General features: G+C 35.4%; 1 protein-coding gene and 2 long non-coding RNA genes across 6 annotated transcripts in view; 1 reads left to right on the top strand and 2 right to left on the bottom strand.

Moving 5' to 3' along the window:
• Positions 1–25,553, top strand: part of cyc (basic helix-loop-helix ARNT-like protein cyc) — a 137,220-nt gene that overhangs the window by 76,778 nt on the left and 34,889 nt on the right. Inside the window, exon 7 of one of the 4 annotated variants that reach the window (XM_069062035.1) lies at positions 9,846–13,547. The exons of the other annotated variants lie outside the window; for them this stretch is intronic. Coding sequence (XP_068918136.1) covers positions 9,846–9,877 — 32 coding nt within the window. The 3' untranslated portion in view covers positions 9,878–13,547. Of the gene's footprint in view, positions 1–9,845; positions 13,548–25,553 lie in introns of those variants that run through there. 4 annotated transcript variants of the gene reach the window in all.
• On the bottom strand, positions 1,263–3,818 carry LOC138141325 (uncharacterized). The gene is made up of 4 exons (XR_011163083.1): positions 3,481–3,818; positions 2,950–3,428; positions 1,958–2,897; positions 1,263–1,892 (listed from the first exon to the last, which is right to left on the bottom strand). It is a non-coding gene; the product is annotated as an uncharacterized lncRNA (long non-coding RNA).
• LOC138141333 (uncharacterized) lies at positions 5,632–7,502 on the bottom strand. The gene is made up of 3 exons (XR_011163093.1): positions 6,629–7,502; positions 6,358–6,541; positions 5,632–6,308 (listed from the first exon to the last, which is right to left on the bottom strand). It is a non-coding gene; the product is annotated as an uncharacterized lncRNA (long non-coding RNA).

The following is a 25,553-nucleotide window of genomic DNA, read 5'->3' as shown; positions in this document are numbered from 1 at the left end:
CTAGAAGTTTGACGGCCCCAAAAGGTACAGGACACTTGCGCGCAAATGAGAGATTAAGATAATAAAATACAGCTATACCGTTAAACAGGTAGGACTACTTATTGTCCTTTGCACTACACATGTTTCTTTTCATTTTGCTATTCTTAGTAAAATCTGTAGGTAAAGTCGGGTTGTTTTGTGGAATTCTGAAATTTGAGAAAATCTTCAGGGGGTGGATAAATACAATAAATAAAATTCGAAATATGTATAGGAAGCGTTACAAATATGTAACCAATTTAATTAAGTTCTACATGTAAGAATAATGCTATCTACCGATTTGATTTTGTAAAAAGTGTTTGTTACCAATATAGCAAGAAATAATATAAATATTTCCCCTAACATTTCAGTGTTTTATATAAATCTCTTACCTAGGTGCGATTCGCAGGTAAACTGACCGCCGCGCGCTACTGACCAAAAGCCTATTACTACTTGGCGCGCAACTGTCCTGTAGGATTAAGCCCACCGGTAGATTTTTCTGACCGCGGCGCGCAAGTGACCCATGCCCCTTGATAGTATTGTCCGTAATAGTGTATGTACTCCGGCAAAATTGCCGTGCCGCCGGGTGGTGGAAGGTTAAGATAATGAATAATGAAAATGAAAAATAGATTGTAAAATATAATAAAATAAATTATCGTTTGATGTCCCCTTATATTTTACAAGGGGGTCGTAATGTGGTAATGTGCTAATAATGACGCTAATTTTTAAAATTTCCAAAACGCTGTATCACCGTTATTTATTGTCCAATTTCAATAAATAAAGTATCGAATAAAGTGGCTTCTAAAAGACTATAAATTGTCATATAATTATATTTTTTTTAAATATTAAATTTTGGGCGACAATTTTCTTATTTCAAACTGTTTCTTTTTCTTATTTTTAAAATCAATATTTTTCTAAACATTGCTGTATATTTTTTTTTGTATATCATAATGAAACTGGCACTTTTCTACACGCAAAATCGTAGTGAAAGTAGCACTTTTTTACACGAAAAATCGTAGTGAAAGTAGTACAGAGTGTCTATAAAAGAACATACATCAAGAGTGCTGTGGAACTCGAATATATTTGATTTTTGCCGCTTTGTAGCATATTGTGGTACCAAATAGAAAAAGAGGTTATGTAACTTCATTAATGACAGGTTTTTCGATTTTTAAAATAAATTTGTTAGGTACAGAACACACCACATGCCATTGTATCTATCTTTCATTCATTACAGTGTTGTCTGAAGAATGATCACTTCCAATTTGTAATACTCGATGGACTAACAATAATTCATATTTTTATTAGGTATAAACTATCAAAACATAACTTCTGCAGACACCTCATAATGAAGATTCGGGGTAATTAAAACAAACACATTTTGGGGGTTTATGTCTTCTCTATTTCAAGGGTACTATTACGACCCAAAAGGCGGGCCGGCCACAAACAGATTTCTGGTCCTGATTGGAGTACGGAAGGGAGAAAGAGATGTCAAAGTTCAAAAGACAGCACAACATTTATTGGGTCCTGAAATTACAGGGGCGGCTTGCCCGGTCTCTGCACCGCGCAGGGTGCGATATTGCGAGTACTGGTCACTCCTCGTTCGGGCTTGGATGACGTCGCGTGGTTCAGTGGGGCCGAAGGTGGCTCGAGGGTGGACAGTAATAATTCGTCGGAATGTGTGTGGTAGCCGCCGACGGAGCTCCTCCGGAGTCGGGGCTTCACTGAGGGGTGTCTCCACGAGGTGGTGCGACTGGAGAACTGAGTGGTGGAAGTTGAGCGACTCGAGGGAGTCGTGGGTGTTGAGAAAATTGAGAGTCTCGATGGAATGTTGATTGAGACTGAAATAGAGTCCTGGAAAGGAGAGTCCTGCTGGTCGCCTGTGGGAACAGTGAAAATTTTCTAGCTGCGAGAGCCACCATTTTGGTTTCGAGGTCGTACTTACTTGCGACGCTAGTACCGAAATTTCTCCGTCTTCGACGTTTCCGGTTCCGATCCCTAAATGGTCGCGAGCCTGTCTTTTCGCCGGTTAATTTAATCTGTCCTTTGACCTTCGCCTCCGAGACGTTATTACACTGAACGCTCGGACACTAATTTTAACTCGGCGAAACGGTACTACGTGTTGTTCGGTGGACCTGGAGCTTTGCACGGAAAAGAGAACGAGTTTTTCCGTTATCCGTTGCGGGTTTTGCGTCGGCGCTCTTCGCTAATTAGTGGGGACGAATTTGCGGGTAGTTTTACCGACCGATAAAATCGTCACAGTACCTACCCAATTTTACAGAAATTGTTGAAAGTGGCCCCCATTATGTTCTAAACATTTCCTAATTCGTTTCTTTTTATTGTTAAAGATATTCTGCAGCATTTGCTGGTCTATAGTGTTGCAGCAGTTTCTTATTTCCTCCATAAGTTCCTCCAAAGTGTGCATTCTCCTTTTAAAAACTTCATTTTTTAGATGGCCAAATATAGAAAAATCTAACGGTGTTAAATCTGGAGAACGTGGGGGAAATTCAGGATTTAATCTATTACTTATAATTCTATTGCCATAAAATTGTTGAAGATAAACCAAATTCTCTTGTGTTGTGTGAGCTGTAGCACCGTCGTGTTGAAAGTATCCATTCTGCAATTCTTCATCATGCAGCTGATTAATAAATATTTCTAAAATTTGTTCCCGGTATCTAGTAGCATTTATAGTTTCATGGAAAAATATCGGTCCAATTAAACGCTTTCGTGAGACAGCAATCCACACTCCAACTTTTACAGGATGCAATCGGGTTTCTACAAATGCATGTGGATTTTCTGAACTCCATATTCTATAGTTTTGTGAATTTACATATCCAGATAAATGAACCCATGCTTCGTCTGAAAAAAAACTGATGTCTAATAATCTGCAAGCAAAGTTAATATTAAAATTGTTTAATTCAATTCATCATTACAAACCTGTCATCATTCAAATTGTTTAAAAACCAATTGCAGTATTCTACGCGCCTCTCAGAATCACCTGGTCGAAGTTCTTGAAGTGTAGTGATCTTGTACGGATATAACTTCAGGTTTTTTCTAACAATTTTTTGGCAAGTGGAAAGTGGTACATCAGCCTGAAGTGATAACTTCCTGAGAGATGTTTTTGGGCTTTGTTCAATTCGTTGGCGTAAATCTTCAACAATTTCTTCATTGACTGGCGGTCTTCCTACACTTTTACCCTTTTCAACATTTCCAGTTGCCACAAATCTATTCACAACCCTTCTAATGTGTGCAATTAAATTTGCTTCCACGATGTTGCAATTTGGAAATTTTGCAAAAAATTTTTCCTTGCAAGCGTTTATCGAGTAAACCCACTCTCCATTCTGCAGGGTACCATTTCGGTAATACGACATCACAATGAAGGTGTTTTGCTCTAGCGATAAAACCATTGCGGTTTACTGAAAAGATTGCTTATTACTTACTGTAAACGTACGAAAATAACTGTCTTACCTTCGCAACTCCGTAACTTGTTTCTGGTATTATTCACAATTCACGCTTACGCGGAAAATCGTTTTAGTCTTGATAAAGACTGTTGAAGAAAATCACAAGGAAAATAACTAAGACACGGAATTCACAACTGAACTAAACTGAGAAACGGACGCTCTGACGCTAAAACGTATTTATTTAACATTTGTCATTTGACATCAATGATTTCTAATTTACCGGCTTCAACGGCTTGACATAGTTCGGTCAAAAAAAGTATAGAGCCGCACAATTCCACAGCACTCTTGATGTATGTTCTTTTATAGACACTCTGTACTTTTTTGCATCATTTTATTCCATTTCCTTGGAGATGATTATCAAAGCTTGATTAACTCGGACTACGCCCTCGTTAATCAATCTGAAAATGCTTTTCTTATTAATTTAATTGATTTGGATAATTTTTTTTTAAGTAAACAAAAACTCTATTTTATCTTTAATCTTATAAATACAAATAACAATAATACATAACATATCTAATATAATACAATAATACATAATACAAACATACAAATTGTCGCATGTATGTACGTTCAACACGTGGAAACATATCTGCAGATTGCCTTCGACGAAATGAGATAGGTACATACATACATAATGAATTGAAAATTTACATATATGTGTTACGTAATATTAAATTTTCAATTCATTATCTCATTTCGTCGAAGACAATCATGCAGATATGTTTCCATGTGTTGAACGTACGAGTACATGCGACAATTTTCCGGACTTATATTTTCAGAAGCTGTATGAACTGCTTCGTATAATTCATTTTCATTTGTTGGCTGGGCTCTTTTTATTAACTGTTTCCACTGATTAAATAGTTCGTCTATGGGGTTTAAAAAGGGACTGTAAGGAGGTAGAAATCCTGCAAAGTGGCCATGAGCTTCAATGAGTGTCACTACTTCTTCACTCCTATGATACCGCACGTTATTCATAACGAAATGAGCTCCTTGCACAGCGTCATTATTTAGATGATTAATCAAGGACGTTATAAATTCCGAAAAATGATCGATATTATATGGTCTACCTTGAACTTGAAACAAATATAAAGAATTGTCATTCATCGCTGCAGCAGTAGAATAGTTGCGTTCTCTTAGTTGAGCTTTAACTTTCGATGCTCGAGTATTTCTTACTGATCTTCCATATGAAACTCGAGAATTTACTTGAATCATTGAATCAATGAAGAAAATTTTATCCCTTTCAAGCATAATTCTATTATACTGAACTGCATAATCAAAGCGAGCTTGAATGATATCAGGTGTGTTTCTTCTCTCGGGAACGAATGAAATTCTTTTAACTGAATAATGAAAATTCTGAACGGCTCTCTTGACTGTAGATAATGAAGTTTGATTAATATTTGGCCACTGGGTTAAAAAACACTTTGTTTTAAGTTGCTGAAGAGTTAAGGAGCAATCTTCATCCACCCAGTCACAAATCTGTTCCTTTTGAGCATCAGATAGTTTTTGTTGTCGATGCCCAGCAATTTTTTTGGTAGTACGTATTTTGAGTCCTTCTGTATGTCGAACAAATTTTATTATTTGCTGTTGTACCGTTATTCATGGAATTTATTATCAACTCACGTATTTCATCACTTATTTTATTATTCCTTCGTCTCTGACGATGATCCATATCAATTGTAATTATATTAACTGTAATTATCGCAACGTGAAAGTTAATTGACAAATCGGGAAATACATTTGACAAAAAAGGAATTTGTTCTAAAAATCATCGCTTACTAGCAAAATAAATGGGAAAATCAAGGCGGTCTCAAGTTAAATGTAGATCGCCTTGGGAAAATCAATTAAGACATTGTGAAACACAATTGACAAAAGGAGAAAAGCAAAAGAAAAACACTGTAATATAAGAGGGGTGATAATGAAAAAAGAAGAGAAAGAAAGGTAGAAAGAAGGATCAACGACGACGACAAACGAATGGGAAGAAGAAGGATCGGGGAGAAAAAGGGACACGAACGAAACAGTTGCTGTAACATGCGGTTACTCTCGGCTCAATTTTGTGCGAGACTTTACTGAGTTGGTTACCTTTAAGGGTACTTTCGAGGCCATCCAAAAGTGAACGATAGCTTGCGAAAATATCCGTATTTTTCATTAGATTAAATTAGGCTGTATTCATTGGCGTTGTTCAGCCTGTTTTCTTTACCAACGCCTCTTTATAGGTATTGAAGATGCAAGTCTTACTGCAATGTAATTCTCTCGCCACAGTATCCAACGACCAATTTTCTTCTAGCTTTGCAATAGCCCTAACTGTCTGAATCGGAGTGAGATGTCGTGGGTGGCATTTATTTAAAGAAAAGAGTGTGTGCAGAAGTGAAAACTTCTATGACGCTCGTTATTGATTTTAAGTAATATGTATTCTATAAATTATATTATTATGGATGATAGTACTTGGAGGAATAAGGAGCAAGGCATAAATAATTAATATTATTTAAATCCAATGGTGTTTTTAAATAATCATCAAAAAATAACATTTTTCAATAAAAACCGCAAATACGTCCGCTTTTAAAAGTAAACACTTTGGCAAAATTTGTGAGGTATTCATGTCAAGGCCAATTTAGATTACAAAGGTGGAAGAACAACTCTTTGGAAGAATTCTGTAGTGAACCCTGTTTGCAAATGTGTTTGTTTCTTGATGTATATAAATTCATTGTTCGGTTAACCCTATTTGTGCTAGTTTGTTGTATATTTTGGCTAGTGTTGTAGTTTCATGCCTTTGCCTTTTCATCTCCTATAAAACATTTTTCTGAACTTCTTGTTTCTTGCTGTCCAATTAGTTTTTATCTGAAAATATTTGTATTAATCAATGCAATTAATTGAGAGGTCTGATTACCTTTAGTAATCCCCCAGTATTTTTCGCGTTTCTCTTACTGCAAAATGACCATTTCCTTCATTCTTCATTTCTACTGAGAATTGCATCAGGTGATTTTGAGTTTTTGACATTGAATGATCTGTACCTGGACCACTTTTCAACAGACGTGATCACAGCATGAGACAGACGTTTTTAGTTTCTCTCACTATAAATATTAATTTCCGTTATTAATATTGATAAATTTATCAATCAATGATCTCAATGTATTTATACATTGAGATCATTGCCTTACCATCATTGTCAAGTTTAGACATTTTCACATCAGGTTCACACCACACCAGATGGTCAACATCGGGGGAAAATTATTGCTGTCTTGTCAGCATTTAATCTTGTTTACATTAACCTCACTTATATTAAATACTAACACTGTCAAATATCAATTTTAATGATGTGCGCAAGCGCTGGGGCTCGTTTGCAATCAAGATATCATTTTAGATATCTTATTTACAATCAACAATTAAATTTTACCATTTTAACGGTGTCCGTTATTTTGAAGTTACAGAGCAGCAAATTTGTCTCCCAGATTTAATTGCTTATTAATATGCGATCTTTTAACGTATTCGATACGGAATAGACCCTAATAAACATCAAAACTCTGTATTTTTCAATAGAAACGGCCAATACGTCCGGTTTTAGAGGTACACAGACTGGCAAAATTTATGAGGTTAGGTTTCGATGTTTCAGTTTTATTTTCTTGACAATGGTTTATTATATTGAACAGAACACAAGTTTTCATAGCAATACCCAGTATTATGATAATTTGTCCATTTTCCTCTTCACATTTTGCTACACAAATTTTTCCAATAGATGAATTGTTGAAGCCATATAATTGAGAATTACGTATTAAATCCTACATCCATCTGTAAACTTACAATATTTGTCGTGTCTTTATCGTTTACATACAGGGTGATTGACGAAAAACCTTTGACGCTGTATCTTACTTATTCTTTATCCGATTTGAATAACTGACACATCAAATAAAATAGTTCGAAAAACAATTCATTATTATCCTATTCGATATATTTTTCGACATCTATTTTTTGACAGACGGTAGCCAACTTTTTTTTTTCAAATTACACTCTATATATTTTTTTATTCGTTCTTATAAAGAATCTCCTTCTGAATATTCTTACATTAAAAGAAAAAACAAAAAATGTATTTTAAATGAAAAAAATTTAAAATCAAAAATCAAGTAATCATATTTGTAAACAATACAAAATCTATTCTAGTTGCTCAAAATTTCCTCAATGCTGTTGCAGACACTGTCGATACCTTCTAGAAATGCCCACCTTTGCATTCAGTAAAAAATTTCGGGGTTTTTCCTGACATAGTCGCACTATCTTTTTTCTTAACTTTTTTTGGGTACCTGATGGGGTTAAATAAACATTGTCTTGAAAGTTTCGAATGAATATAAAGAAATCCAATGGATTCAAATCTGGGGATCTAGCGGGCCATCGAATAGCTCCATGAGCACCCATTCGTCGTTCATCAAAATAATTTAAATGATTTAAAAATACAAAATTCATGCGTGCATTATGTGGCATGGCGCCGTCCTGATGAAACACGACTCTTTTCAACACTGCTAATGGTATCTCATCCAGAAAATTGCTTATTTCGTTTGATAATAAATAATATGATATTTTGTTTGATTGAGACTGCTATCAATAAAAAAGGGACTCACTAGTCCATTCTATCTCCAAAAATGCCACACCACACTTTAACACTAAATCGTCTTTGGAAATTTTCTTCCACAGCAACATTATTATTATCAAACTGTTTTGACAAATGAATACTCAGAGGTTACTTAGTCATTTCGAGCATTTAGAACAAACTTCTCTCTTGTTTATTTTGGTCACTTGATTTTTAAATTTTGTATATTTACACAAATCTCTACAATACTGAATTAAAAAAATGTACTGTGCTATTTGAAAAAAAGAAGCTGATGCTAATCTGTCAAAAACTGGACGCAATATAATTTTTTTATTTGGTTGGTATTGAAGTGTTTTCAAAATTATTTTATTTGATGTGTCATTTATTCAAATCGGATAAAAATAAGCAAGATACAGCATCAAAGGTTTTTCGTCAGTCACCCTGTATAACTATATTATATACAGCTACTCCTGCAGCTCTGCACTGAGGTCTGTCAAGTCACAACACAATGAACACTGAAAATTGAAATGTTACAAGTGACGCACAGTTGATTGTTTTTCGCTCGCTCCGCTAAAAAACTCAACTCCCTAGATTTTAGCTTACCGTGACGATTTTCGCTGATCTGCGAACTATTTTCGCTTGTGCTGCGAACGATTTTAGCTTGTGCTACGGATGATTTTACCGTGTCGCATGAAACTAATTCACTGCCCGGGAATAAAATGTATGTGGCGCGCCTAAAGAAGTTTTCACTTCAAAAGCCAATTAACGAAATTATTATCCAATATTTAACCGGTGCCACTGTGGTATGTAACGAGCCGTTCGTTGTGGGCATGTCCATGCTGTCAGATGTGATGTCAAAATCAGAAATTGTGCAAGGAAGATGGTGGTTCAGTGTTAACAAGTAAACAGTTGTAAGTTGAAATCGTTTGCTATTCACGTTTTGATAATTTTTGTTTGTATTTATGGAATATCTGAAGTATGTCCGATGCCATTGAAAACGAAATGCATTGCTCTGCTCCAGGAATTGACGCAGATCGCGGCAAACTCTATAGAGATCTAATCGAACCATAGCCTTCGGCAAAAAATGTATGATTTCTACATAATGCTCTGATGAAAACTATCTGGATATATAGGTAAAATTTCTGAGTTTCCTAGAGGAGGAATTATAAATTAATAAATTATTATTGTAGGTTAGGTGCATGAATACTAGGTGTGACAGGGCTTGTCGATGCGATGAAATTACCATTTTGAGAATGAGAGATATCGAAGATTTGGGCTCTGCTATCTTAGTAAAAGTTCAGGATATAGAGCATTCATTTTAAATGTTGGGTTAAGTTGTAAATAAATTACGAAAGCGGCAAATTTTCATTGTATTGGTACCGTAAAGTACCTATAGTAAATTTAAAAAAACTCCTGGACTGTCAAAATTAAATTTTAAATAAAATGCTTGTTTTGACTGTACTTAGGTATAAACATTTTTCGCTAGAGTGTACCCACGTCAAAATCTAGTTACAAAATATATTTAGGTTATGTTTTCCTTTTTAATCATTGAACTAAAAATGTTTTGAACACTTGAAACAAAATGCAGCAACTAAAAGAACCGGAGCAATTTAATCAAGTTTATAAAAAACACAAAGAAAAACAGACAAACTGAAAACAGGTAAAAACTAAACAATAACCAAAATTGAAAATCGCTTCCCATACCTGTCTGAGTTAGACTCCGCTAAGGATATATTGGGTGGAACATCTCTAATTCCCATATAGTTAACCAATCAGCTTAATTAGGTTTTCATTTTCAGAATGCAAGATGCTGTTTCTCCAGTTGGATTAAAATCAGAAACGTTTTTTTGTTGAAGGTATGGCTTTATAAATAATAATTTGTATGGCCCTCTTCTCTCGCGCCACCATAGTTCGTTTTGAATTTTCCATTTTGATCTTTTTACTTAAATACTTAAATAATTTTGCAATTTATTTGACAATGTCAATTTAAACAAATGATTAGTTTGAAAAATCAAAAAATCATAGATACCGACCGGGCAATATAAAAATTACTAGTGATTTAACCAACCTAACAACTCCAATTTTCATTTTGACAGTCCAGATGTTTTTTGAATAGACTTTAGTAATCCCTCTGTTCATATAAAATTGGTACCACGTCGTACTTTCACCATCTTATCGACGAGCAAAAGAAAGAGACGTTAAAATATTCACAAATAAAAAAAGTTAAAACACATTTTGCGATCGGTGACCAAAAAAATGTAAAGAGATTGTTGATTTTAAGTAATGTTTTGAGAAATAAGATTACTAAATAATGAAATAAGAGCAATTAATAACGTATTCATTACATTGTAACGGATTAAAGCGCCCCATTTTAAATAAAAAATTCCAAAGTCGTGATTTTTGTGTTGAGGGTTCCCTTGCGCTACATGCTGAAACATAGTTTTGCCTCCTCCTCAATATTTATTGTTTAAAATACTCATCTCCGGTAATTCGATGGATACTTGATATAATTACATCATCAACCTCTTCTATTTCCGCATTTTTCTCTTAAATTCCCTCATCTTCCTCGCCCTGTGGTGAAGAGCTGAAGAATATCGCCACCCTTTGTGATTTAGGGGAAGTAGGAGTCTTCCGAAAGTCAAAATTAGTTTTCATCGTCACCTACGGAAAAGCTTTACTAGCAGGGTAGTTTAGCCACCTTGTTCCCTTTAACCTTACCCTGGGAGCCCACACTCGGGCACTGTGAGCCTCAGTTTGACTGCCTTCGTTCCTTCATGCCGCGAACTAGTCGGTGTGCGAAACTAGTTCTATTTCAATGCCCGTTGTCTTCTCCATGTGACTCAGCGAACAAAGGTTTCCTTATTTCCCAATTTTCCATTCACAATTTCACTTAATTAAACCTCACTTCTTTGTTTATTTTGGTCTGTCAACTGTCTTCTCTCACAAAAATCGAACACCCCACTTTTCCTACGACTGCAACATACGGCAGTACACCATTGGCCCACTCAATTTCACGTGGAGTTAACAAAAACTCCGAGTTCATAAAAGGGAGAGATACGAGATTTTAGCTCTCTTCCCGTATTGCGTGTACACCAAGCTTGTTCACAAGGTGAACTTTTGGGTCAATTATCGTTAAGTACCGTAAAAGGAAAAAACAGCTGTCGTCACGAAAGAAATATACCGAAGTACAAGTCGAGAACGCCTACGACAGTACATCTCTCTGCACGAGTTTCTCGAGAAAGGCCAGAGTAAAAACTCAGGTGAGACCTCCAACCGTCTTCTTATCTTCGACCTTCCTCCTTTTTTACTTCATCTAGGTAATTTTCTATTCTCTTCCTCAGGCCTTTTTTTTTACTCTCGCTCTTTATCTTCTCTCTACCGTCAAATACCGTCTTCGTATCCCGGACTCCCAAGAGGCTAGTTCGTGATCCTACAGGAATTATCGCCGAATCCTTGAGATCGAGCTATCTACAATTCTCCACGCAGGCGCAGTCCTCACCGTCAAAGTTGACCCTCACCGGAGTTCCCGGAGTCCATCTTCCGGCAGCGATCAGCACCGCAGCAACTACGGTCAGATTTTTTTATCCCTAGTAGTAAATTGTCACCAGGAACGGACGATTTGTTCCGTTAAATTGCGCCAAATCAATCTACCAAGTTAATGCACAAGTTCGTTGAGTTGTACTTAAATAAGCTTGTGAATAAGCTTGTGAAGGGCTAGCTACTTCACGCGTGATTGTTCGTTCGAACTACTCAATGGGTGATATTAATAAAAATAAGCAAATGCTTCTAAGCATTTGCTGCTTAGCATTAGCATTTGCTTTAAAGTATAAGCTTTTGCTTCTAGCAATTGCTTGTTTTGGTATTAATAAAGAAATCCTCTTGACGAAAGCATATGCTAGTGACTTGACAAGTAATTGCTTACCGTTCAACGTAGGGCGCCAGGAAAATGTATCCAAAGTGGTGCCTTGTCTATAATTTTTCCCGTGACAAATTTTACAACATTCGATACAATTGGTTGACTTACTTCCATGAGTTCAGCTACCCCAATCTGAAATCCTGGAAATAGTTTAACACTATTTATTACTCTTTGAATAATTTAATTTTTTATACTTGGATCAGCCACATATCGCAACAGTATTTTTATTTTCATCACCGAAGATAAAGCACCATCACGCGTTTCTGCATCGTCATTCCCAAGAAAATCAGCAATCCACTGAACACTTTCATTTCGGAAATGAAACAATTTTACATCATCTTCTCTTGTAATGGTACTGTCTTTCCTTTCTTTGTAAAATTTACGGTTTCTTGGCACTTGGAACATACTTTTATGGTGTTTTAACAGCCGATTTATAACTACTAGTACGATACGAAGGAGAATGTCATTTATCCTAGCAATTGCTTACTATTTCAAGCAAATGCTAAACTTTATTAATAGTAAAAGAAGCAAATCCTAATATCGTCAAGCAAATGCTTTCTAACACGAGCAAAAGCATTTGCTAGCCAGGTCTCACTAGCATTTACTACATTTTTATTAATATCACTTAAAGCAATTGCTTATGAAATAGCTAGCAAAAGCATTTGCTACCTTTTATTAATACTGCCCAATAATTTGAACAAATTTTACGCCCTGTACGACACGTGGCCACACGCTCTTATATAGGAGCAATCTCCGGGTAAAAAACCGAATAACAATTTATTTTTAGTTTCATAATGGTAGCGGCTTACTAGAAACTCTCACATTTAATTTCATTTAATTAATTATCATACCAAATACCCTTCTTGTGTTCATCTTTGCAATTTTACTTCAATATATGTTTATTTCTATCCCTTGTGTCGTTGGACTACCGGAATTTTTCCTCTGAGGTCTTCGGATTTGGACCCAGTTAAATTTTCAATTTTTTTCGCAACCAAATCCGGGCGCCCTATATTTTTCGCCTCGTTTTTCGCCAAGGAACCCCCCAATACACAAATTGCTCTCCGACTGATGCCGGCGCAGTGGACCATCCCCTCAGGTAGGTTACAACGTGTATATTTTAATGTAAATTAACAAATAAGATAATAAAATACATAGGGCCAGTTTATAGAAAGAGAATTAAATATTTAATTCGAATTAAATTTTAATGTGCGATTAACCCATGAATCCGAAACTTTGATTGGTTCAATCTGGTCACGTGTTCAGTTAATCTAACATTTGATTACGATTAACTTAATTTCGCTTGTATAAACTGGCCCATAAACAAATAAAAAATGAATCGTCATCTAAATCAAATTCACTAGATGATTCACCAGTATTGGCAACAAATATTAATAGTTCCACTTGGTCTTTTAAGCGTTGTTCTCTATCCCACCGTTCTTTAATTTTGAACCCGTATACAGGATGATTCTGAAATAAGTTTGGAAAAAAAATGAGGAGTATCCTTAACACAATAGTAGTTTATTTGACGAGTTTGTGTGTAAATTGGGCTTTTTTTGGCACGCGTGGGGCATTTTAAAACGCGAGTGAAACGAGCGTTTTAAAGGCCAACGAGTGCCAAAAAAGGCCCAATTTACACACGAACGAGTTGAATACAACGTTTTTTTGTTTGACGAGCCCCTTAAAGGTTCCAAATCGCTTAAAACCTGTAAAATTAGTTTGACGTTTCGTTTTGACAAGTTGTGACATTTATCAAAATCCGTTCACATAGGAGAAAATTCTCAAATTCTGACAGTGTCGAACAAAAAAATAATTTTGCGTAAATGACTTTTGGAGGTGAAATCAAACGGATGGAAATTACCCAAATCCATTTGTATTTTCAACGCCTATGAATAGGAAAAATTTCTGCGAATTTGTTCATTTCATTAGCAACCATTGTTACATCAACTCCACAATGAAGTCGTAGGTGCATATACAGGGTCGCTACAAAGTATGGCAACAGTTAAATATCTCGAGAATGGTTTCTTGGAAATCCTTGAGATTTGGTATGGAGTTAAGAGCATTTAACTACTATATAGGTAACGTGGATACGAGAGTGAAGCAAAGATCTCGAGATACAAAACGCAGTCCACTTATGCGCAGGCTCATTTTCTGGAGCAACTGATTGGTGGAGGGTGAAGCTGTTTTTCCCACAATCCGCAGCGCGCAGCAGCAACATCCTATATTTAAATTCCTGCCATGCGCACATTATACTTGCTCTTAACAAAGTAGTTGAGAAGATGTTTCTATACTGCTCCCACCCATGGCAATGTTTGCTTCACTCTCGAACAAAGTAAAGATACGACGTTACCCATATACAGTGTGGAAAAAAATGATTTACATCTAGTTACCTTTGGAATTTTTGCACATGTAAATTTTCCTGTACCGCTCTACTTTTTTTTTCGAAGTGCCGAACTATTAGTTCTGTCAATAAATGTCATCAATCGAATTGACAATTGTTACAATTAACTAAATTGAATTAACAAACGTTGGTGACCACTTTCAACACTAACTGTGACTTGCTTTTGTTGGCTCCTTTTTAATTTCAATCTCAACTTTGCGTTCATATCATCCCTTCGCAATAAATCACATTTGGAATTTGGATATATATTTTGAGGTTAAGCTTTCTTTTTTTTTGTAGAGCGGCATTTCGTATTTTTACAAGGGTAATGCAAGGGTAACTAGATGTAAATCATTTTATTCCACACTGTAGTAGTTAATAGATATATGCGTAGGTGCAAGCACACTGCTTTATAAATGTTTCTATGGAAATGATCGAGAGGAGTAAGGTTACGTTTGTGACTGACGGGCACCTTTGATTATTATTGTTACTAAACTACCAACATAATTAGGTAATCACCTTCAACTCAGCAGCGTACTAGCAATTTTGACCAAATTTTGAATCATTTGTATCTCGAAAACGAAAAAACTTTTATAAGAAAATGTTTTTGTCTATGACTTCTTCTCATCTTCACCAATTACCGGTTTTTTTTTTTCAAACTTATTTCAGAATCATCCTGTATATTGAACACAGTTTTAGATTCAATGAGTTTCGGACAAGTGTCAAAGCTTACAAGTTTTATTACAAAACGCAATATTTAAAATGAATGCTGTATACTCTATTCTTTATCTTGGTGAGTAGTCTTCGGGAAATTTTCAGCCGTCAAGTTGAATTTAGGGATTTTTGAAAGTTCCCATGGAAAAGTGCGTTGGTAGTTGTTAAAAAATATTCAAATATTACAATAATGTAGGTAAAGTGGGTACAGACACACGTGTCATTTGCAACAGCACTTTTTTGAATTTCAACTACCAATGTGTTCTCTAAGTCCAAAATTTTTAAATTTTTAAAAAGAGATTGCAGTACTATTCCCGTTGCTGAAATTATAAGTGGTAAAATCGAATTTTTTTTTAAACACCAAAGATTTCTCATAGCAACGAAGAGTACTAAATATTTATTAATTTTTGTGTTATATGTCTGTGTTATATTGTGTGAATTTGGAACAGCAATATCTAAAAGATATGCTTGCTTTTGTTGTTTATTTAAAATAATAATGTCTGGTCTGTTATGCTGAATATGAATGTCAGTTAAAACTGTACGATCAAAATATAATTTGTAATTGTCATTTTCTAAACAACTTTCTGGTTTATAAATATAATGTGGTTGTGTATCCTTTAATAAATTGCATTTAACTGCTAAATTCATGTGTATAATTTTAGCGAATATATCATGATTTATTTATTATTCTATTTATTATTTTCCAGGTTAAATTGCTCATGATTAATATGCACCAAGACATAACCTCAAACGTATCATCTTCATATCGCATTGTTTTGTGTTTTTTAAAATTTCAATAACTTGCGTGGGAATTTCAAAATGTTCTAGACCGGCCACACACTTTCCGGCCAAATTTTGTCCGGTTTATGGTTTAAGAATCCGGTTAATTTCTCAAAACCAAAGTTCTTTGCAATATTGCCCGGCACGGGAGGCACGGGACGGGAATAATGTTCGGTCGGATTGACCGACGACGGACGCCGTCACACCGATAATTTTCAAATCGGGGACGGTTAAATTTAAGAATCGATGTGTGCGGCTTATATATTTACATTTCGCGACATAAGATCGCGAGATTTAGACATGAATGCTTGACGAATATTCTGAATCTGAATGACAGCGATGACAGTTCATATTTGATTTACACCACACAAAAATTTGGTGGAAAAAATAAAACTTACAAAGCTACCCATGGCTTGCTTGATCGCATCGATGACTCACCAAGATAAAGAATGGAGTATATATTAATAACTACAAATCGGGATCATTTTGGGAAAGTTTTACCTGGAAATTTGCTGAAAGTGCATTGGATAATTTAGATAGTATTGCAGACTTTACTAGTACATATTATAAAAACTTCAAGTACCAATAATATTACAAGGGAAGTAGGAATTACTTGGGCTTAGCCTTCGGGCTACAAACTGCACCTCGAGTGAAAAATAGTATATTATACACCAAGGTGGAGAAGTTCATGATTATAGCCAGAGCGCCAAGATTACATCCCGAGGCTCGCCGAGGCTCGCCGAGGGATGTAAGGTGCGGAGGCTATAAGGGACTTCTCCACCGTGGCTTATACAGTATTTTTTTCACTACTAAGTAGATACGTTAAAACCCTTTCTGATAATAATTATTAATTAAATTATTTTGTCCGATGCGACGATCCGAGTTCTCATTTTTCAACGGTTGCTATGAAAATCGTCTACGTTAACCAATGAAATCAACGAAAATCTTTCGTTGCTAGGTGACGGCTGTTCATTATTGACCTTGGTTATTAATAAAAAAAATATTAACCTTGGGAGAGAAATTCTACTTCTGGGGTCGGTTCGAGAGTCAATAATGACGCCTTCTGACACTAGTAGTGAAAAAAAAAATTAATTCGAAATAAATATGTACCATAAAAGGTTGAATAGGCTATGGTTTTTTGCCTAAGTGGAAAAAAGATGTCTAAAAGCTTGAGTTGGCTACAGTTTTTTGCCCAAGGTGTCTTAGTGTCTTATTATAAGTAATAAGACATTATAACGCTAAAGTCAGAATAACTTTATTTATACTGCGCAGCAAAATTGACGCAAAGTCTAGTATTTCATTTCTCACAAGGAGTTTAAACATTTTTTTAACGTGCGTCAAAAAAAGTAAGTTTTTTCCGTTTGCGTTCATAATATGTGATTTTTGAATCAGTGAAGAAACGTTAAAAAAAGTGCCATAGCGGTTCATTTTTGCACGCATTTTGCGTTAAAAAAAGTGTCGTAGCGTATCATTTTTTTAACGCAATTATAAAATTCTTCATTCATAATTAATTAGTAGTTTTTTTAAGGAGTTCGTATGTAAATTGGGATTTTTTTGGCATGAGTGGGCCAATTTAAAACGCGAGTAAAACGAACGTTTTAAAGGTCCACGGGTTCACACAGGAGAAAACTTTCAAATTTTGAGTGTCGAAAAAATTTTTATCTAAACTTACGGGCGCCAAAAAGTTTTTGTATGCAACTCGTTAGTAAAGTATCTTTTTTTATTCGACCAATTTGCGCACTCGCTTCGCTCGCGCGGCAGATTTTCCTTCTCGTACTCACTTGTTGCATAACTATTAAAGCGATTAACAAAACTGTTTATCTTAAAAACTGGGAATATGTAAGCATAAGTAGACTAAAAAACATGCCTTTTTATCTGTCAAACTAGTCTTTGTTGGTTGTTAAAAAAGCGACGTAAAGTTTGACACGCAAGTTTTCTGGTTTTTGGAGGTTTAGTTGGGAAATTTTTACCAGGTAAACAAAAAAGAAATCTTACACACGAAGAATGTACTAGTGTACTGGCGCTGCAAGAAGAAGGGTTTACTGCAACTTACATCGCCCAACGTTTGCATGTGACTGATTCGACCATATCGCGAGTTCTTTCCCGCTTTAGAGACAGGAAGTCACGAAAGAAGACGTGGCCAGGTTCGAAAAAGAATTACAAAGGCGAGAGAAGACAGATTTATTCGACTTCAACGTTTAAGGCAACGATTTCTAACGAGCACTTACCGGCAACAACAATTTGTTATGACCTATGGTCGTCGACTAAGCCAAGATACGGTCAGAAGAAGACTTGCTGAAGTTGATCTTCGGCCCTATCAAGCCGCTAAAGGTACTTTGTTAACGAGGGAACACCGAAGAGAACGCTTAAGGTTTACACAGGAACATCTTAATTACAACAATGCTGATTGGGGTAGAGTTATGTTCAGTGACGAGTCAAGATTTTCTTTATATAGTGATGATGACCGTCGTAGAAGAGTATATAGACGCCCTGGCGAAAGATACAGCCAGGCGCGCATAGTTGGAACTGTGCAATATGGTGGTGGCTCTGTCATGGTATGGCCAGGCATCACTTCGCAAGCAAAAACAGAGTTGGTACATATTAATGGTGGTCGACTAACAGTACATCGGTACATCACAGAGGTGTTAGAGCGTCATGTTGTACCATTTGCCCCATATATTGGGGATAATTTCATTTATATGCAAGATAATGCCAAGCCGCATATCGCAGGAGTTGTGGACGAGTATTTTGACCAAGTTCGTATGAACTAGCCAGCACGAAGCCCCGACCTCAATCCCATAGAGCATCTGTGGGACATTGTAGGACGGAAGATTAGAAACTTGCAACAACCTCCAGCAACCCTTCCAGAGCTAACACTCAAATTAACGCAAGTGTGGGAAGAAGTTGAGCAGGAAGAAGTCAGAAATGTGATTAACAGTATGCCACGAAGAATGCGAAGAATGTTATCAATGCTCGAGGAGGCAATACATCTTATTAACGCTAACTGTATGATTGTTACATCCTACTTTGCGGATCAGAACAATCATGAGTTTTTGTATTCATGCAATTTTGTTGTTATTTTTTCCAGTTTTTTGTTCTTGAATTGACAAATTTGTTTTAATAAGTATGCATTAGGGGACCAATTCAGAAAAAGCGCAGTGTAGTTCTACTTAAGATTTACATTAATATTCACATTAACAGACAAAACATTGGCGTTGTTTCCTTTTAAAAAAGAAAATATTATCGGTCTTTTTTTTGTTTCATTGGCGAAGACAGATTAACTGCAATAGGAACCAGGAGTTTCGGTGCACTTTCAAAGTTGCATTTAACATAGAGATATTTGTCTATGACGATGAAGGTACAGTTAATTTCAAAATTATAGAGTACACCTCAAAAATCAAGAAGTCGATTTATTACAGTTTTTTCCACATGTAAAGATGTCTGTTTGAAATTTAAGCGTCATATTTTTGATATAGGTCAGGTAAATTTGACAACATAAAACGTCGCTGATATTTTAGAACACCATAATTTTGTCTGTTTTGTCCTCTGCATGGTGGTCTTCGTGATGTTATAATACTGGGCTACCCTCCAAATCGACCACCCTTCTTAGAATTCGGAAAGAATAAGCACTTTCGCGGTTTTCGGTTAGATTAGGCACTTTGTTTGTCAAAATTGACATTGATTATTGACAAAAATTGTAAGTGCAATTCACACTGTAGAAAATTAGGTGTACTATATAATATTGAATTTAACTGTACATATATACTTTTTACTGACATTGAAGAATTACGCCGATAGGAGCTCTTCGGTTATCACTGTTATCAGTGATGTTACACTCCTTTTTTTCTTTCCAATTAATAAAGTTTGCAAATTTTCGTAGGCTTCCTTCGATTTTCTCAGTAATGACTCTCAAGTCGCTTTTTCAGTTTCTGCAACTATTTCCGCTGAAATATTTTGATTCTTGCCAATATTTTCTATTTTTGAAAAATAAATTATTGCAAATTGCAAATGGGGTCGACAAAACAATCGGAAATAAATAGCAACCGTTCCATGATTTCCTGGTATAAATTAATTCATCGTGAAATGACAAACGTCATATGAAAATGTGAAATAAAAATTTTCCAAAAAAATAAAGGAAAAACGTAATTCTTTGTAAGTATGTACCTGGTTGTGGATAAAATTTTGTATTGCATTCGTTGTCTTATTAGCTCGAGCTAACGCTCTCGTCTTTACGTTTTTCTTTCGTGTTTTATATGCTTAATAAGACACTTGTACAATAAATAACTACATATTAACTAACTATATCCAATAGGTCACCTTGTTTAAAAGATGTTTTTTTTTTATTGTTTCAATCATTTCATTCCATCCTCTAGCAACACTCATCTTTTTCTGAATTATTTCAAAAACATTGTTCATCCGATTCCTCTTCAGATTCTAATAAATAATCTTATTTTACGAGTATAATAAACAGTGTGTTTGTCACAGACAATTAAACTATAGTAAGACACTTCAATCCCATATAATAATGTTGGAATAGCTTCGACGATGCTGCTCCGCACGCATTTGGCCAAAACACTCCGTCGTATTTATTCGTAAAATTTCGATTATTACCGTTGTATTTAAAACAGTCAAAAAATATTTGTCAAATGTGACACTTTTCTGAAAAAAATAAAAATGTACTTATTAAAGATATAAGACTTTCTGTGAATAAAAAGGTACGAATTAGTGCCACTTATTAAATGAAAATAATTACAATAGCCAACGTTTTCAGTATTGAGAAATTGTCAATAAGAAAACGATAAAGAAAGGAAAAAAATAACATTTTCTACTTTTTGGGCAATTTGTGAATCTGCTACGTAATTTATAAAGGTAAAAACTTAAGTGATGAAACTGACTTCTTAATAAAGTTATATTTTCAGTTTCAATTCAAGACAAAAAGAAACCAAACAATAGTGTGTGCCCCCGGTACCTATTCTTTTAAGGAGCATGACAAGTTAAAATTGAAACTAAAATACACAATGGGCCGAAAAAAACGCTACAAATTTTGTTCGTTCATATCTTCCTAAGTTATTAAGTTTTTTAAATGATTAATATACCAGTGAAAAACACAATATTTATAGAAAAGATGAAGGCCTCTTGCTGTGCAGAGATAGTCCCAACTCAAAAGTTGTGCGTCATAACATGAAGACATGCAAAAATTCTGGTTTTGAAGATTACCTATCTCAATTATGAGTTTACAGATATGGTTCAATATGCCCTCCATTTTTATTAGCTATCATTTGTAATCGTCTTTGTCCGTCCCCAATTGCAGAAGCTACATATTTCTCTCTGAGGTAGCTGATTCCAGCATTTCGTTAATCGTTCAGGAGCCTTCAGCTCAATGATTGTTTGTGCCGCTCGGTGTGATGTTGATGTTGCTCCATCTATCACTAGTGAAGACGATTGCAAATGGTAGCTAATAAAAATGGGGAGCATATTGAACCATATCTGGAAAACTTATAATTGAGAGAATTTTTGCATGTCTTCATGCTGTGACGCACAATTTTTGAGTTCTGGACAACAACAATCTTTTCTATAAATATTGAGCTTTTCACTGGTATATTACCATTACCTCCTAAAGAGGTAATGACAAGACCACAAAATGCTTTATTTTGCCCTACGGGCTTTCGGATTCCTGATTACAAAACATAAACATAAAGATAACAATTTATTCTTCTCCCTCACTCCTCTCGTTCTCTATTCTTTCTCTCCTCTTCCTTACTCTTTCATCCATCTCCCTGCAGTCTTCGCTCCATATTTCTCCCCATTCCCTTCTCTTTCTCTCTCACATTTCGCCGCATGTGTTCGATCTTCTCACTGTCCTCGCGTCACCTCCTGCACCTTCTCTCTCTCTTCTCCTTCCTTCCCATTCCTGTTCTCTCTCTCCTCGTCCCCACCTCTGCAACCCGCTATCATTTTCCTCTCTCACACACACTCTCTCACCTCCCTATTGTACTTCGATTCTCTTATTCTCTCTCTTCTCTCTTACTTTTCTGTGTCTTTGTCCCTCTACCTTTTTATTCACCTTCTCCTTGTACATTTTCTCGCCGAGTCGTCTTCTTATTCTCCCTTCTTCTAGCAAATTTTCTTCAGTTTCTCCTGTCTCTTATCCCATCTAAACCAGTCCCCGTTTATCTGTATTTTCCTGTATCATATTTTCACCCTTTTTCCTCTATCTCTCTCCTCTCTGGCCAACTCTCTTAACTTCTTTTGTGTTTCCCTTTTTTCTTTTATCAAATCGTCATCTATATACATCCTCTCACCTTTTTTTTCCTTTAACTTACTCTTACTTAGCATTATGTTCTTCTTCTGCTCCCAATTTTCTATTTTTGCCAGCATCATCTTATCTTTATTTATTTTAAATGCTTCCTTTACATTCACTTTCACCCCTATCTCCCTTTCTAACCATTCTTCCACCCCCCTCTCTACATTTCCACTTATTGCTCCTATTCCAGTTATTATAACATTATTCTTCCTCTCCTTCTTTTCTCTTTGTTCCATCTTTTCCTCTATCATTTCCATCCTTTTCATCCAATCTGCCTTCTCCAACTGCCCTTTTTCGTCTCTTCCTCTCATCTCCTCTCTCACTGTCGCTAATTCTTTCCTTAGCTCCCCATTCTCCTCTCTCACTGCCGCTAATTCCTTTCTTAGTGTTTTGATCTCCTCTCTCATCTCTCTTATCATGGTTGTTTTCATTTCCTTATCCATTTCCTTGCTTTGATTTTCTTCTTGGCTTCTATTTGGTGATCTTCTCGTTCTGGAACGATTTCTGAGTGGGTCCATGCCTTCTTTCGACGTTCTACCCTCTTCTCTTTCTCTCTTGCTGCTTTCTTTCCTTACTTCTGACGATTTCAGCATGTCCTCTCTTTCTTGCTCTCCCTCCTTCTCTCTCGCTGCCGCTAATTCCTTTCTTCGTGCTCTGCTCTCCTCTACTATTCCCGCCATATCCCCTTTTATCTCTCTGAGCACTGTTTCTATTTTCTCCTCTATTTCTTTGCTTTGATTTCTTTCTTCGCCTCTACTTGGGGATCTTTCGGTTCTGGAACTCTTTCTGAATGGGTTCAGACCTTCTTCCGACATCCTACCCTCTTCTCTTTCTCTCTTGCTGCTTTCTTTGCTTGCTTTCGGCGATTTCGGCCAGCCCTCTCTTTCTTGCCCGCTGTCTTATCACCTCTCACTCACTCGTCGTTGTTTACGTTTGCTATCGCTGCACTTTTTCCACGTCTGCTCGCTATCGCTGCCACACCAGGAATCCTAAAGAGGTAATGATATTACTCATTAAAAACAGATAATAACTCAGGAAAATATGTGCGTACAAAATTGGTACCGTTTTTATCGACCCACTATGTATACATATATGTATAACAGAAGAGTTGTGTGTTGTGTTGCCAAAATTTACGATCTAAGTGTATTTTTGATTTTTGAATAAAGAAGTATTGGAAAGAAATTACGTGTCGCCTTAGAACGAAAAATTAATTTTCATGGTTTATATGTATGTAAAAGCCATTTTCTGGAAATTAAAACAAAATTGTTGGATGCATCAAACAATTTGATCATTTATAAAAAAAAAACTGCAGGACGTAAGAAGAGAATTAAAAAAAAAATCGTCAAAGACATGTTACTTACGAAGAAAATGGGGATTTTCAGAATATTTAATTTTAGTTTTGGTTCTAGTTTTTAATTTAATTCATTCATTGTTAATTTTTCTTATAATTAATAAAACTTTGTGCATTTTAAAGACATTTTACATTTGAAATTAATATTAAATGAGGACAAAATTATTAACCCCCAATTTCATAATCAGCCTAAAGTTACTTTAACATTAAAGTTTACCATTTACCATAGAAACATATTGTTGCAACAATCCATTAAAGTCACGTGAAGATAAAGTCGACTTTAAGTTTATTATGAAACTGGCCCTCAGTTAAACAACTCCATCAAGCATGCTTTATAAAATTAGTTCGGCCAAGTGCTCGCGCCGCGCTGGAATCGTGTTTCCAAAAATTGGGTAGTAATAAAACCATGTTGGGTAGCAATTCGACGTCTTACTATAGTTTAATTGTCTGTGGTATTTGTCATATTTTTACTGTATTCAGCTTTTATTTCTATGACTTTAAACTTGGGAGGTTTTTCTCTTTTAAATTCGGTAAATAATCATCGTCTATTGCAAAAGGCTGTGGTTTTTCAAGCCCTACAAAACAGCGACAAAATATATATTTTTTGCGTTATCTTCAATAGCTAACGATAGTCAACTTTTTTTTTTAATGGACACGTAGTTTTTTAGGAAAGTTATCATTTGGTTCATAGCTAACTGAAAAAAAAAATATATATTGTGGTTCAGCTTATTATAAAATTTTTAAGAGTGCCGTGAAAAACAATCAGAATACAAAGTAGAGTAAGGCCGGCCTGAGATATGACATTTGGTGGGGGTGCGCGTAGACGGAAAACAGACAGACGAGTCTATTTTTGTAAAATAGGGGTGTTCAACAGATTAAAAATCAGTTGATTGTTACTGTGACCGCTATTCTCTGCTGTGACCGGTTTTGCCACGCCACTGGAATATTTTGTCCGCGCAGATTTCCCCCACCAAATGTCATATCTCAGGCCAGCCTTACTCTACGATAAATGTCATCTAAACGTCAACTTAGGAATTTTCATTTGCTTTTTTAAACTTTTTTTATTTAAGTATAAAATAACAACATTGTCAATCATGCAGAATAGCAGTCATTTGACTATTATTTTATGTTCGAGTGTAATAAAAATCGTAATTAGTCAAAAACAAAAATTTAATAGAAAAAATAATAATAATTATTGATAAATGTAGGATTTGCGGAACTGAAGGGGAAACCATTGAACACATCATTTCTTCTTGCACCGTTTTGGCTCAAAGCGAATATAAAAAACGTCATGATATATTCGCAAAAATTATACACATGAATTTAGCAGTTAAATTCAACTTATTAAAGGATACAAAACCACATTACATTTATAAACCAGAAAGTTGTTTGGAAAATGACAATTACAAATTATATTTTGATCGTACAGTTTTAACTGACATTCATATTCAGCATAACAGACCAGACATTATTATTTTAAATAAACAACAAAAGCAAGCATATCTTTTAGATCTAGCTGTTCCAAATTCACACAATATAACACAGACATATAATACAAAAATTAATAAATATTTAGAGCTCTTCGTTGCTATGAGAAATCTTTGGTGTTTAGAAAAAATTTCGATTTTACCATTTATAATTTCAGCAACAGGAATAGTACCGCAATCTCTTTTTAAAAATTTAAAAATTTTGGAATTAGAGAACACATTGGTGGTTGAAATTCAAAAAGGTATATTATTATACTCATGTCATATCGTGAGGAATTTCCTTAACATTGACACAGAACATAATACACAACAAAGTCAAAATGCGGAGGCGAGACGCCGGTAATTATGTTGATAAGCACTGCACTATTACTTGATAGTAATATCCGTAATAGTGTATGTACTCCGGCAAAATTGCCGTGCCGCCGGGTGGAGGTGGGATACGAAAATTATTATTCATGTTTTCCAAGAAAATAATAATAAAACTCTTCAAGATTGCACCTGAAATTTTTCAAACTAACACTTGACATTTGTTCTATTTGTATTCCAATTGTTTTTCACGGGACACTCGAAAATTTCAT

This window comes from Tenebrio molitor, chromosome 1, assembly GCF_963966145.1.
Source record: "Tenebrio molitor chromosome 1, icTenMoli1.1, whole genome shotgun sequence".
NCBI classification, from domain to species: Eukaryota; Metazoa; Arthropoda; class Insecta; order Coleoptera; family Tenebrionidae; genus Tenebrio; species Tenebrio molitor.
The sequence above is the reverse complement of the archived record's forward strand: the minus strand, read 5'-3'. Positions and strand labels throughout refer to the sequence as shown.